Below are 12,117 nucleotides of genomic sequence, written 5' to 3'. Positions count from 1 at the left end.
GCTGCTGTCGTTGTTGTTGGCGCTGCTGTCGTTGTTGTTGGAGCTGCAGTTGTGGTTGTTGCTGCTGTCGTTGTTTTTGCTGCTGTCGTTGTTGTTGGCGCTACTGTCGTTGTTGTTGGAGCTACAGTTGTGGTTGTTGCTGCTGTCGTTGTTGTTGGTGCTACTGTCGTTGTTGTTGGAGCTGCAGTTGTGGTTGTTGCTGCTGTCGTTGTTGTTGGAGCAGCAGTTGTGGTTGTTGCTGCTGTAGTTGTTGTTGGCGCTACTGTCGTTGTTGTTGGAGCTGCAGTTGTGGTTGTTGCTGCTGTAGTTGTTGTTGGCGCTACTGTCGTTGTTGTTGGAGCTGCAGTTGTGGTTGTTGCTGCTGTCGTTGTTGTTGGCGCTACTGTCGTTGTTGTTGGAGCAGCAGTTGTTGTAGTTGCTGCTGTTGTGGTTGTTGCTGCTGTCGTTGTTGTTGGAGCAGCAGTTGTGGTTGTTGCTGCTGTCGTTGTTGTTGACGCTACTGTCGTTGTTGTTGGAGCTACAGTTGTGGTTGTTGCTGATGTCGTTGTTGTTGGTGCTACTGTCGTTGTTGTTGGAGCAGCAGTTGTTGTAGTTGCTGCTGTTGTGGTTGTTGCTGCTGTCGTTGTTGTTGGAGCAGCAGTTGTGGTTGTTGCTGCTGTCGTTGTTGTTGGCGCTACTGTCGTTGTTGTTGGAGCTACAGTTGTGGTTGTTGCTGATGTCGTTGTTGTTGGTGCTACTGTCGTTGTTGTTGGAGCTGCAGTTGTGGTTGTTGCTGCTGTCGTTGTTGTTGGAGCAGCAGTTGTGGTTGTTGCTGCTGTAGTTGTTGTTGGCGCTACTGTCGTTGTTGTTGGAGCTGCAGTTGTGGTTGTTGCTGCTGTAGTTGTTGTTGGCGCTACTGTCGTTGTTGTTGGAGCTGCAGTTGTGGTTGTTGCTGCTGTCGTTGTTGTTGGCGCTACTGTCGTTGTTGTTGGAGCAGCAGTTGTCGTAGTTGCTGCTGTCGTTGTTGTTGGCGCTGCTGTCGTTGTTGTTGGAGCTGCAGTTGTGGTTGTTGCTGCTGTCGTTGTTGTTGGTGCTACTGTCGTTGTTGTTGGAGCAGTAGTTGTTGTGGTTGCTGCTGTTGTGGTTGTTGTTGCTGTCGTTGTTGTTGTTGTAGCTGCAGTTGTGGTTGTTGCTGCTGTCGTTGTTGTTGGTGCTACTGTCGTTGTTGTTGGAGCAGCAGTTGTTGTAGTTGCTGCTGTCGTTGTTGTTGGAGCAGCAGTTGTGGTTGTTGCTGCTGTCGTTGTTGTTGGCGCTACTGTTGTTGTTGTTGCAGCTGCAGTTGTGGTTGTTGCTGCTGTCGTTGTTGTTGGTGCTACTGTCGTTGTTGTTGGAGCAGCAGTTGTTGTAGTTGCTGCTGTTGTGGTTGTTGCTGCTGTCGTTGTTGTTGGAGCAGCAGTTGTGGTTGTTGCTGCTGTCGTTGTTGTTGGCGCTACTGTCGTTGTTGTTGGAGCTGCAGTTGTGGTTGTTGCTGCTGTCGTTGTTGTTGGCGCTACTGTCGTTGTTGTTGGAGCTGCAGTTGTGGTTGTTGCTGCTGTCGTTGTTGTTGGTGCTACTGTCGTTGTTGTTGGAGCAGCAGTTGTTGTAGTTGCTGCTGTTGTGGTTGTTGCTGCTGTCGTTGTTGTTGGCGCTACTGTCGTTGTTGTTGGAGCTACAGTTGTGGTTGTTGCTGATGTCGTTGTTGTTGGTGCTACTGTCGTTGTTGTTGGAGCTGCAGTTGTGGTTGTTGCTGCTGTCGTTGTTGTTGGAGCAGCAGTTGTGGTTGTTGCTGCTGTAGTTGTTGTTGGTGCTACTGTCGTTGTTGTTGGAGCTGCAGTTGTGGTTGTTGCTGCTGTAGTTGTTGTTGGCGCTACTGTCGTTGTTGTTGGAGCTGCAGTTGTGGTTGTTGCTGCTGTCGTTGTTGTTGGCGCTACTGTCGTTGTTGTTGGAGCAGCAGTTGTCGTAGTTGCTGCTGTCGTTGTTGTTGGCGCTGCTGTCGTTGTTGTTGGAGCTGCAGTTGTGGTTGTTGCTGCTGTCGTTGTTGTTGGTGCTACTGTCGTTGTTGTTGGAGCAGTAGTTGTTGTGGTTGCTGCTGTTGTGGTTGTTGTTGCTGTCGTTGTTGTTGTTGTAGCTGCAGTTGTGGTTGTTGCTGCTGTCGTTGTTGTTGGTGCTACTGTCGTTGTTGTTGGAGCAGCAGTTGTTGTAGTTGCTGCTGTCGTTGTTGTTGGAGCAGCAGTTGTGGTTGTTGCTGCTGTCGTTGTTGTTGGCGCTACTGTTGTTGTTGTTGCAGCTGCAGTTGTGGTTGTTGCTGCTGTCGTTGTTGTTGGTGCTACTGTCGTTGTTGTTGGAGCAGCAGTTGTTGTAGTTGCTGCAGTTGTGGTTGTTGCTGCTACTGTCGTTGTTGTTGGAGCAGCAGTTGTTGTAGTTGCTGCTGTCGTTGTTGGTGGAGCAGCAGTCGTTGTTGCTGCTGTCGTTGTTGTTGGCGCTACTGTCGTTGTTGTTGGAGCAGTAGTTGTTGTGGTTGCTGCTGTTGTGGTTGTTGTTGCTGTCGTTGTTGTTGTTGTAGCTGCAGTTGTGGTTGTTGCTGCTGTCGTTGTTGTTGGAGCAGCAGTTGTGGTTTTTGCTGCTGTCGTTGTCGTTGGCGCTACTGTCGTTGTTGTTGGAGCTGCAGTTGTGGTTGTTGCTGCTGTCGTTGTTGTTGGTGCTACTGTCGTTGTTGTTGGAGCAGCAGTTGTTGTAGTTGCTGCTGTTGTGGTTGTTGCTGCTGTCGTTGTTGTTGGAGCCGCAGTTGTTGTAGTTGCTGCTGTTGTGGTTGTTGCTGCTGTCGTTGTTGTTGGAGCAGCAGTTGTGGTTGTTGCTGCTGTCGTTGTTGTTGGCGCTACTGTCGTTGTTGTTGGAGCTGCAGTTGTGGTTGTTGCTGCTGTCGTTGTTGTTGGCGCTACTGTCGTTGTTGTTGGAGCAGCAGTTGTTGTAGTTGCTGCTGTTGTGGTTGTTGCTGCTGTCGTTGTTGTTGGCGCTACTGTCGTTGTTGTTGGAGCTACAGTTGTGGTTGTTGCTGCTGTCGTTGTTGTTGGTGCTACTGTCGTTGTTGTTGGAGCTGCAGTTGTGGTTGTTGCTGCTGTCGTTGTTGTTGGAGCAGCAGTTGTGGTTGTTGCTGCTGTAGTTGTTGTTGGCGCTACTGTCGTTGTTGTTGGAGCAGCAGTTGTGGTTGTTGCTGCTGTCGTTGTTGTTGGCGCTACTGTCGTTGTTGTTGGAGAAGCAGTTGTCGTAGTTGCTGCTGTCGTTGTTGTTGGCGCTGCTGTCGTTGTTGTTGGAGCTGCAGTTGTGGTTGTTGCTGCTGTCGTTGTTTTTGCTTCTGTCGTTGTTGTTGGCGCTACTGTCGTTGTTGTTGGAGCTACAGTTGTGGTTGTTGCTGCTGTCGTTGTTGTTGGTGCTACTGTCGTTGTTGTTGGAGCTGCAGTTGTGGTTGTTGCTGCTGTCGTTGTTGTTGGAGCAGCAGTTGTGGTTGTTGCTGCTGTAGTTGTTGTTGGCGCTACTGTCGTTGTTGTTGGAGCTGCAGTTGTGGTTGTTGCTGCTGTAGTTGTTGTTGGCGCTACTGTCGTTGTTGTTGGAGCTGCAGTTGTGGTTGTTGCTGCTGTCGTTGTTGTTGGCGCTACTGTCGTTGTTGTTGGAGCAGCAGTTGTTGTAGTTGCTGCTGTTGTGGTTGTTGCTGCTGTCGTTGTTGTTGGAGCAGCAGTTGTGGTTGTTGCTGCTGTCGTTGTTGTTGGCGCTACTGTCGTTGTTGTTGGAGCTACAGTTGTGGTTGTTGCTGATGTCGTTGTTGTTGGTGCTACTGTCGTTGTTGTTGGAGCAGCAGTTGTTGTAGTTGCTGCTGTTGTGGTTGTTGCTGCTGTCGTTGTTGTTGGAGCAGCAGTTGTGGTTGTTGCTGCTGTCGTTGTTGTTGGCGCTACTGTCGTTGTTGTTGGAGCTACAGTTGTGGTTGTTGCTGATGTCGTTGTTGTTGGTGCTACTGTCGTTGTTGTTGGAGCTGCAGTTGTGGTTGTTGCTGCTGTCGTTGTTGTTGGAGCAGCAGTTGTGGTTGTTGCTGCTGTAGTTGTTGTTGGCGCTACTGTCGTTGTTGTTGGAGCTGCAGTTGTGGTTGTTGCTGCTGTAGTTGTTGTTGGCGCTACTGTCGTTGTTGTTGGAGCTGCAGTTGTGGTTGTTGCTGCTGTCGTTGTTGTTGGCGCTACTGTCGTTGTTGTTGGAGCAGCAGTTGTCGTAGTTGCTGCTGTCGTTGTTGTTGGCGCTGCTGTCGTTGTTGTTGGAGCTGCAGTTGTGGTTGTTGCTGCTGTCGTTGTTGTTGGTGCTACTGTCGTTGTTGTTGGAACAGTAGTTGTTGTGGTTGCTGCTGTTGTGGTTGTTGTTGCTGTCGTTGTTGTTGTTGTAGCTGCAGTTGTGGTTGTTGCTGCTGTCGTTGTTGTTGGAGCAGCAGTTGTGGTTGTTGCTGCTGTCGTTGTTGTTGGCGCTACTGTCGTTGTTGTTGGAGCTGCAGTTGTGGTTGTTGCTGCTGTCGTTGTTGTTGGTGCTACTGTCGTTGTTGTTGGAGCAGCAGTTGTTGTAGTTGCTGCTGTTGTGGTTGTTGCTGCTGTCGTTGTTGTTGGAGCAGCAGTTGTGGTTGTTGCTGCTGTCGTTGTTGTTGGCGCTACTGTCGTTGTTGTTGGAGCTGCAGTTGTGGTTGTTGCTGCTGTCGTTGTTGTTGGCGCTACTGTCGTTGTTGTTGGAGCTGCAGTTGTGGTTGTTGCTGCTGTCGTTGTTGTTGGTGCTACTGTCGTTGTTGTTGGAGCAGCAGTTGTTGTAGTTGCTGCTGTTGTGGTTGTTGCTGCTGTCGTTGTTGTTGGCGCTACTGTCGTTGTTGTTGGAGCTACAGTTGTGGTTGTTGCTGCTGTCGTTGTTGTTGGTGCTACTGTCGTTGTTGTTGGAGCTGCAGTTGTGGTTGTTGCTGCTGTCGTTGTTGTTGGAGCAGCAGTTGTGGTTGTTGCTGCTGTAGTTGTTGTTGGCGCTACTGTCGTTGTTGTTGGAGCAGCAGTTGTGGTTGTTGCTGCTGTCGTTGTTGTTGGCGCTACTGTCGTTGTTGTTGGAGCTGCAGTTGTGGTTGTTGCTGCTGTCGTTGTTGTTGGCGCTACTGTCGTTGTTGTTGGAGCAGCAGTTGTCGTAGTTGCTGCTGTCGTTGTTGTTGGCGCTGCTGTCGTTGTTGTTGGAGCTGCAGTTGTGGTTGTTGCTGCTGTCGTTGTTTTTGCTGCTGTCGTTGTTGTTGGCGCTACTGTCGTTGTTGTTGGAGCTACAGTTGTGGTTGTTGCTGCTGTCGTTGTTGTTGGTGCTACTGTCGTTGTTGTTGGAGCTGCAGTTGTGGTTGTTGCTGCTGTCGTTGTTGTTGGAGCAGCAGTTGTGGTTGTTGCTGCTGTAGTTGTTGTTGGCGCTACTGTCGTTGTTGTTGGAGCTGCAGTTGTGGTTGTTGCTGCTGTAGTTGTTGTTGGCGCTACTGTCGTTGTTGTTGGAGCTGCAGTTGTGGTTGTTGCTGCTGTCGTTGTTGTTGGCGCTACTGTCGTTGTTGTTGGAGCAGCAGTTGTTGTAGTTGCTGCTGTTGTGGTTGTTGCTGCTGTCGTTGTTGTTGGAGCAGCAGTTGTGGTTGTTGCTGCTGTCGTTGTTGTTGGCGCTACTGTCGTTGTTGTTGGAGCTACAGTTGTGGTTGTTGCTGATGTCGTTGTTGTTGGTGCTACTGTCGTTGTTGTTGGAGCTGCAGTTGTGGTTGTTGCTGCTGTCGTTGTTGTTGGAGCAGCAGTTGTGGTTGTTGCTGCTGTAGTTGTTGTTGGCGCTACTGTCGTTGTTGTTGGAGCTGCAGTTGTGGTTGTTGCTGCTGTAGTTGTTGTTGGCGCTACTGTCGTTGTTGTTGGAGCTGCAGTTGTGGTTGTTGCTGCTGTCGTTGTTGTTGGCGCTACTGTCGTTGTTGTTGGAGCAGCAGTTGTCGTAGTTGCTGCTGTCGTTGTTGTTGGCGCTGCTGTCGTTGTTGTTGGAGCTGCAGTTGTGGTTGTTGCTGCTGTCGTTGTTGTTGGTGCTACTGTCGTTGTTGTTGGAGCAGTAGTTGTTGTGGTTGCTGCTGTTGTGGTTGTTGTTGCTGTCGTTGTTGTTGTTGTAGCTATAGTTGTGGTTGTTGCTGCTGTCGTTGTTGTTGGAGCAGCAGTTGTGGTTGTTGCTGCTGTCGTTGTTGTTGGCGCTACTGTCGTTGTTGTTGGAGCTGCAATTGTGGTTGTTGCTGCTGTCGTTGTTGTTGGTGCTACTGTCGTTGTTGTTGGAGCAGCAGTTGTTGTAGTTGCTGCTGTTGTGGTTGTTGCTGCTGTCGTTGTTGTTGGAGCAGCAGTTGTGGTTGTTGCTGCTGTCGTTGTTGTTGGCGCCACTGTCGTTGTTGTTGGAGCTGCAGTTGTGGTTGTTGCTGCTGTCGTTGTTGTTGGTGCTACTGTCGTTGTTGTTGGAGCAGCAGTTGTTGTAGTTGCTGCTGTTGTGGTTGTTGCTGCTGTCGTTGTTGTTGGCGCTACTGTCGTTGTTGTTGGAGCTACAGTTGTGGTTGTTGCTGCTGTCGTTGTTGTTGGTGCTACTGTCGTTGTTGTTGGAGCTGCAGTTGTGGTTGTTGCTGCTGTCGTTGTTGTTGGTGCTACTGTCGTTGTTGTTGGAGCAGCAGTTGTTGTAGTTGCTGCTGTCGTTGTTGTTGGAGCTGCAGTTGTGGTTGTTGCTGCTGTCGTTGTTTTTGCTGCTGTCGTTGTTGTTGGTGCTACTGTCGTTGTTGTTGGAGCAGCAGTTGTTGTGGTTGCTGCTGTTGTGGTTGTTCTTGCTGTCGTTGTTGTTGTTGTAGCTGCAGTTGTGGTTGTTGCTGCTGTCGTTGTTGTTGGAGCAGCAGTTGTGGTTGTTGCTGCTGTCGTTGTTGTTGGCGCTACTGTCGTTGTTGTTGGAGCTGCAGTTGTGGTTGTTGCTGCTGTCGTTGTTGTTGGTGCTACTGTCGTTGTTGTTGGAGCAGCAGTTGTTGTAGTTGCTGCTGTCGTTGTTGTTGGAGCAGCAGTTGTGGTTGTTGCTGCTGTCGTTGTTGTTGGCGCTACTGTTGTTGTTGTTGCAGCTGCAGTTGTGGTTGTTGCTGCTGTCGTTGTTGTTGGTGCTACTGTCGTTGTTGTTGGAGCAGCAGTTGTTGTAGTTGCTGCTGTCGTTGTTGTTGGAGCAGCAGTTGTGGTTGTTGCTGCTGTCGTTGTTGTTGGCGCTACTGTTGTTGTTGTTGCAGCTGCAGTTGTGGTTGTTGCTGCTGTCGTTGTTGTTGGTGCTACTGTCGTTGTTGTTGGAGCAGCAGTTGTTGTAGTTGCTGCAGTTGTGGTTGTTGCTGCTACTGTCGTTGTTGTTGGAGCAGCAGTTGTTGTAGTTGCTGCTGTCGTTGTTGGTGGAGCAGCAGTCGTTGTTGCTGCTGTCGTTGTTGTTGGCGCTACTGTCGTTGTTGTTGGAGCTGCACTTGTGGTTGTTGCTGCTGTCGTTGTTGTTGGTGCTACTGTCGTTGTTGTTGGAGCAGCAGTTGTTGTAGTTGCTGCTGTCGTTGTTGTTGGAGCAGCAGTTGTGGTTATTGCTGCTGTCGTTGTTGTTGGCGCTACTGTTGTTGTTGTTGCAGCTGCAGTTGTGGTTGTTGCTGCTGTCGTTGTTGTTGGTGCTACTGTCGTTGTTGTTGGAGCAGCAGTTGTTGTAGCTGCTGCTGTTGTGGTTGTTGCTGCTGTCGTTGTTGTTGGAGCAGCAGTTGTGGTTGTTGCTGTTGTCGTTGTTGTTGGCGCTACTGTCGTTGTTGTTGGAGCAGCAGTTGTCGTAGTTGCTGCTGTCGTTGTTGTTGGAGCTGCTGTCGTTGTTGTTGGAGCTGCAGTTGTGGTTGTTGCTGCTGTCGTTGTTGTTGCTGCTGTCGTTGTTGTTGTTGCTGCTGTCGTTGTTGTTGGAGCAGCAGTTGTTGTGGTTGCTGCTGTTGTGGTTGTTGTTGCTGTCGTTGTTGTTGTTGTAGCTGCAGTTGTGGTTGTTGCTGCTGTCGTTGTTGTTGGAGCAGCAGTTGTGGTTGTTGCTGCTGTCGTTGTTGTTGGCGCTATTGTCGTTGTTGTTGGAGCTGCAGTTGTGGTTGTTGCTGCTGTCGTTGTTGTTGGTGCTACTGTCGTTGTTGTTGGAGCAGCAGTTGTTGTAGTTGCTGCTGTCGTTGTTGTTGCAGCAGCAGTTGTGGTTGTTGGTGCTGTCGTTGTTGTTGGCGCTACTGTTGTTGTTGTTGGAGCAGCAGTTGTTGTAGTTGCTGCTGTTGTGGTTGTTGCTACAGTCGTTGTTGTTGTTGGAGCTGCAGTTGTGGTTGTTGGTGCTGTCGTTGTTGTTGGCACTACTGTTGTTGTTGTTGGAGCAGCAGTTGTGGTTGTAGCTGCTGTCGTTGTTGTAGTCGCAGGAGTTGTTGTAGGTGCTGACGTTGTTGTTGTCGGGGCAGCAGTTGTGGTTGTTGTTGCTGTCGTTGTTGTTGGAGCAGCAGTTGTGGTTATTGCTGCTGTCGTTGTTGTTGGCGCTACTGTTGTTGTTGTTGCAGCTGCAGTTGTGGTTGTTGCTGCTGTCGTTGTTGTTGGTGCAACTGTCGTTGTTGTTGGAGCAGCAGTTGTTGTAGCTGCTGCTGTTGTGGTTGTTGCTGCTGTCGTTGTTGTTGGAGCAGCAGTTGTGGTTGTTGCTGTTGTCGTTGTTGTTGGCGCTACTGTCGTTGTTGTTGGAGCAGCAGTTGTCGTAGTTGCTGCTGTCGTTGTTGTTGGCGCTGCTGTCGTTGTTGTTGGAGCTGCAGTTGTGGTTGTTGCTGCTGTCGTTGTTGTTGCTGCTGTCGTTGTTGTTGGTGCTACTGTCGTTGTTGTTGGAGCAGCAGTTGTTGTGGTTGCTGCTGTTGTGGTTGTTGTTGCTGTCGTTGTTGTTGTTGTAGCTGCAGTTGTGGTTGTTGCTGCTGTCGTTGTTGTTGGAGCAGCAGTTGTGGTTGTTGCTGCTGTCGTTGTTGTTGGCGCTACTGTCGTTGTTGTTGGAGCTGCAGTTGTGGTTGTTGCTGCTGTCGTTGTTGTTGGTGCTACTGTCGTTGTTGTTGGAGCAGCAGTTGTTGTAGTTGCTGCTGTCGTTGTTGTTGCAGCAGCAGTTGTGGTTGTTGGTGCTGTCGTTGTTGTTGGTGCTACTGTCGTTGTTGTTGGAGCAGCAGTTGTTGTAGTTGCTGCTGTCGTTGTTGTTGGAGCAGCAGTTGTGGTTGTTGCTGCTGTCGTTGTTGTTGGCGCTACTGTTGTTGTTGTTGGAGCTGCAGTTGTGGTTGTTGCTGCTGTCGTTGTTGTTGGTGCTACTGTCGTTGTTGTTGGAGCAGCAGTTGTTGTAGTTGCTGCAGTTGTGGTTGTTGCTACTGTCGTTGTTGTTGTTGGAGCTGCAGTTGTGGTTTTTGCTGCTGTCGTTGTTGTTGGCACTACTGTCGTTGTTGTTGGAGCAGCAGTTGTGGTTGTTGCTGCTGTCGTTGTTGTAGTCGCAGGAGTTGTTGTAGGTGCTGACGTTGTTGTTGTCGGGGCAGCAGTTGTGGTTGTTGCTGCTGTCGTCGTTGTTGGAGCAGCAGTTGTTGTACTTGCTGTTGTTGTTGTCGGAGCAGCAGGTGTGGTTGTTGCTACTGTCGTTGTTGTTGGAGCTGCAGTTGTGGTTGTTGCTGCTGTCGTTGTTGTTGGCGCTACTGTTGTTGTTGTTGGAGCTGCAGTTGTGGTTGTTGCTGCTGTCGTTGTTGTTGCTGCTGTCGTTGTTGTTGGTGCTACTGTCGTTGTTGTTGGAGCAGCAGTTGTTGTAGTTGCTGCAGTTGTGGTTTTTGCTGCTGTCGTTGTTGTTGTTGGAGCTGCAGTTGTGGTTGTTGCTGCTGTCGTTGTTGTTGGACCAGCAGTTGTGGTTGTTGCTGCTGTCGTTGTTGTTGGCGCTACTGTCGTTGTTGTTGGAGCTGCAGTTGTGGTTGTTGCTGCTGTCGTTGTTGTTGCTGCTGCAGTTGTGGTTGTTGCTGCTGTCGTTGTTGTTGGCGCTAGTCTTGTTGTTGTTGGAGCTGCAGTTGTGGTTGTTGCTGCTGTCGTTGTTGTTGGTGCTACTGTCGTTGTTGGAGCAGCAGTTGTTGTAGTTGCTGCTGTTGTGGTTGTTGCTGCTTTTGTTGGAGCAGCAGTTGTGGTTGTTGCTGCTGTCGTTGTTGTTGGCGCCACTGTCGTTGTTGTTGGAGCTGCAGTTGTGGTTGTTGCTGCTGTCGTTGTTGTTGGTGCTACTGTTGTTGTAGTTGGAGCATCAGTTGTTGTAGTTGCTGCTGTCATTGTTGTTGGCGCTACTGTCATTGTTGTTGGTGCTGCAGTTGTGGTTGTTGCTGCTGTCGTTGTTGTTGGCGCTACTGTCGTTGTTGTTGGAGCAGCAGTTGTGGTTATTGCTGCTGTCGTCGTTGTAGTCGCAGGAGTTGTTGTAGGTGCTGATGTTGTTGTTGTTGGCGCAGCAGTTGTTGTAGTTGCTGTTGTCGTTGTTGTTTGAGTAGGAGGTGTTGTTGTCGTAGGAATAGTTGCTGTTGTTGCTGTCGTTTTCGTTACAGCAGTCGTTATTTTTGATATTTTTGTTGATATTGTTGTTTGCAGAGTATGTGTTGTTGTCGTCATTGTGTAAGCCGCTGTTGTTGTCATAGCTAAAAAATTTTGTTCAGAATTAGAATTGTTGGCTAAAATACCATCATATATCAATCCAACATTTAATTCGTACTTTTCATTTTCCTTCAATCAAAGGTGAGCATTTTCTCCTTTGTATAGCCAGTACAATGTTTTTTTGCTCCAGTCTGTCAATAAGGATTAATGCAAACATAGCTGTCTTCCTATTCTTCTTGACAGCCATAATGAAATGAAGTACCCAGCTAGTCAAAGGAGAAAAAGTGCACAACACTTCTGAACTGATATTATCAAGTGAGAAAATGATACACAATAATTTACAGAGTTGTAAATCTATAACCCTAATTCCCCCCAAAATTCAAACATTTTGTAAAGTGTAAATAAAAACAGAATGCAATGATTTGCTAATAATTATCACTTGCATTCAATTAAATATAGTACAAAGACAAGATATTTGATGTTCAAAGTGATAAACTGTTTTTTGCTAATGTACGCTCATTCTGAATTTTATGCTGACAACATGTTTTTCAAAAAAGGTGGGACAGGAGAAAAGTTGTGGAATGCTCAAACAACACCTGTTTGGAACACTGCACAGATAAAAAGGTTAAGTGGTAGTAATGTATGTTATAGTACTATGATTGGATATGAAAGGGGCCTCCTTGAAAGGCATAGTCATTCACAAGCATAGAAGGCGATATTCAACACTTTATGAAAAAATGCATTGGCAAACAGTCCAGCAGTTTAATAACAGTGTTTCTTAACAGAAAACTGCAAAGAATTTAGTGATTTCATGATCTATAATTTATAATATCATTAAAAGATTCAGACAATTTGCAGAAACATCTGCCTGTGACCCTTGATCCCTCAGGCAGCACTGCATTAAAAACCCACATAATTGTATAAAGGTTCCTATACTTTTTCTTTGATCCCCCCGCAGCTTGTGTCTAAGGAAAGCTGAACCATGGCATTAATTGCACCTCATTTGACATTGTTTTGTTCACAAACTTAAAATGAAACTTAAAGAGAAAAAAAAAATCACCCTGCTTACCTATAAGCATGAGGAAAATTGATATGATCCTTCGCACACCCATCTTATCTTCCTTTGAATCTAAAAAATCAAAAGATATGGAGACTTAGTCACAGAAGCAGTTTTTCAAACCCTTTTGTACAGCAGTTACTTGCTGCCAGAAACATTTCTTTCTGTACATTGTTAATATTTGAATCCCTGTGAGAATACAATATATGCTTTGGATGTTTTTTAAACTGTTTTAGTGCCTTTAATTCAGTCCAGTTAAAATATGTGAGGCTAAAAACCTTTCACCTTGTGTGACAGTTCATATCTATTAAGGTCTTTATAAAGTGCCTTCCATAAGTATTCACCCCACTTAGTCTTTTCTACATTTTATCA

The 12,117-nt window shown here is 47.9% G+C and overlaps 1 protein-coding gene across 1 annotated transcript in view; it reads right to left on the bottom strand.

Moving 5' to 3' along the window:
* LOC146305618 (uncharacterized) overlaps positions 1-10,376 on the bottom strand; it is a 29,167-nt gene extending 18,791 nt beyond the window's left edge. Inside the window, exons 1-2 of the mRNA XM_084713120.1 lie at positions 9,665-10,376; positions 7,851-8,620 (exon numbers count right to left, since the gene is read on the bottom strand). Of these exons, the coding sequence (XP_084569246.1) occupies positions 7,851-8,620; positions 9,665-10,376 (1,482 nt within the window). The remainder of the gene's footprint in view (positions 1-7,850; positions 8,621-9,664) is intronic.
* Positions 10,377-12,117: the final 1,741 nt, after the last annotated feature.

Source organism: Lutjanus erythropterus, chromosome 23 (genome assembly GCF_056507025.1).
Source record: "Lutjanus erythropterus isolate fLutEry1 chromosome 23, fLutEry1.hap2, whole genome shotgun sequence".
In the NCBI taxonomy this organism is placed as follows: Eukaryota; Metazoa; Chordata; class Actinopteri; order Lutjaniformes; family Lutjanidae; genus Lutjanus; species Lutjanus erythropterus.
This window is presented reverse-complemented; position numbering and strand designations above follow the sequence as displayed.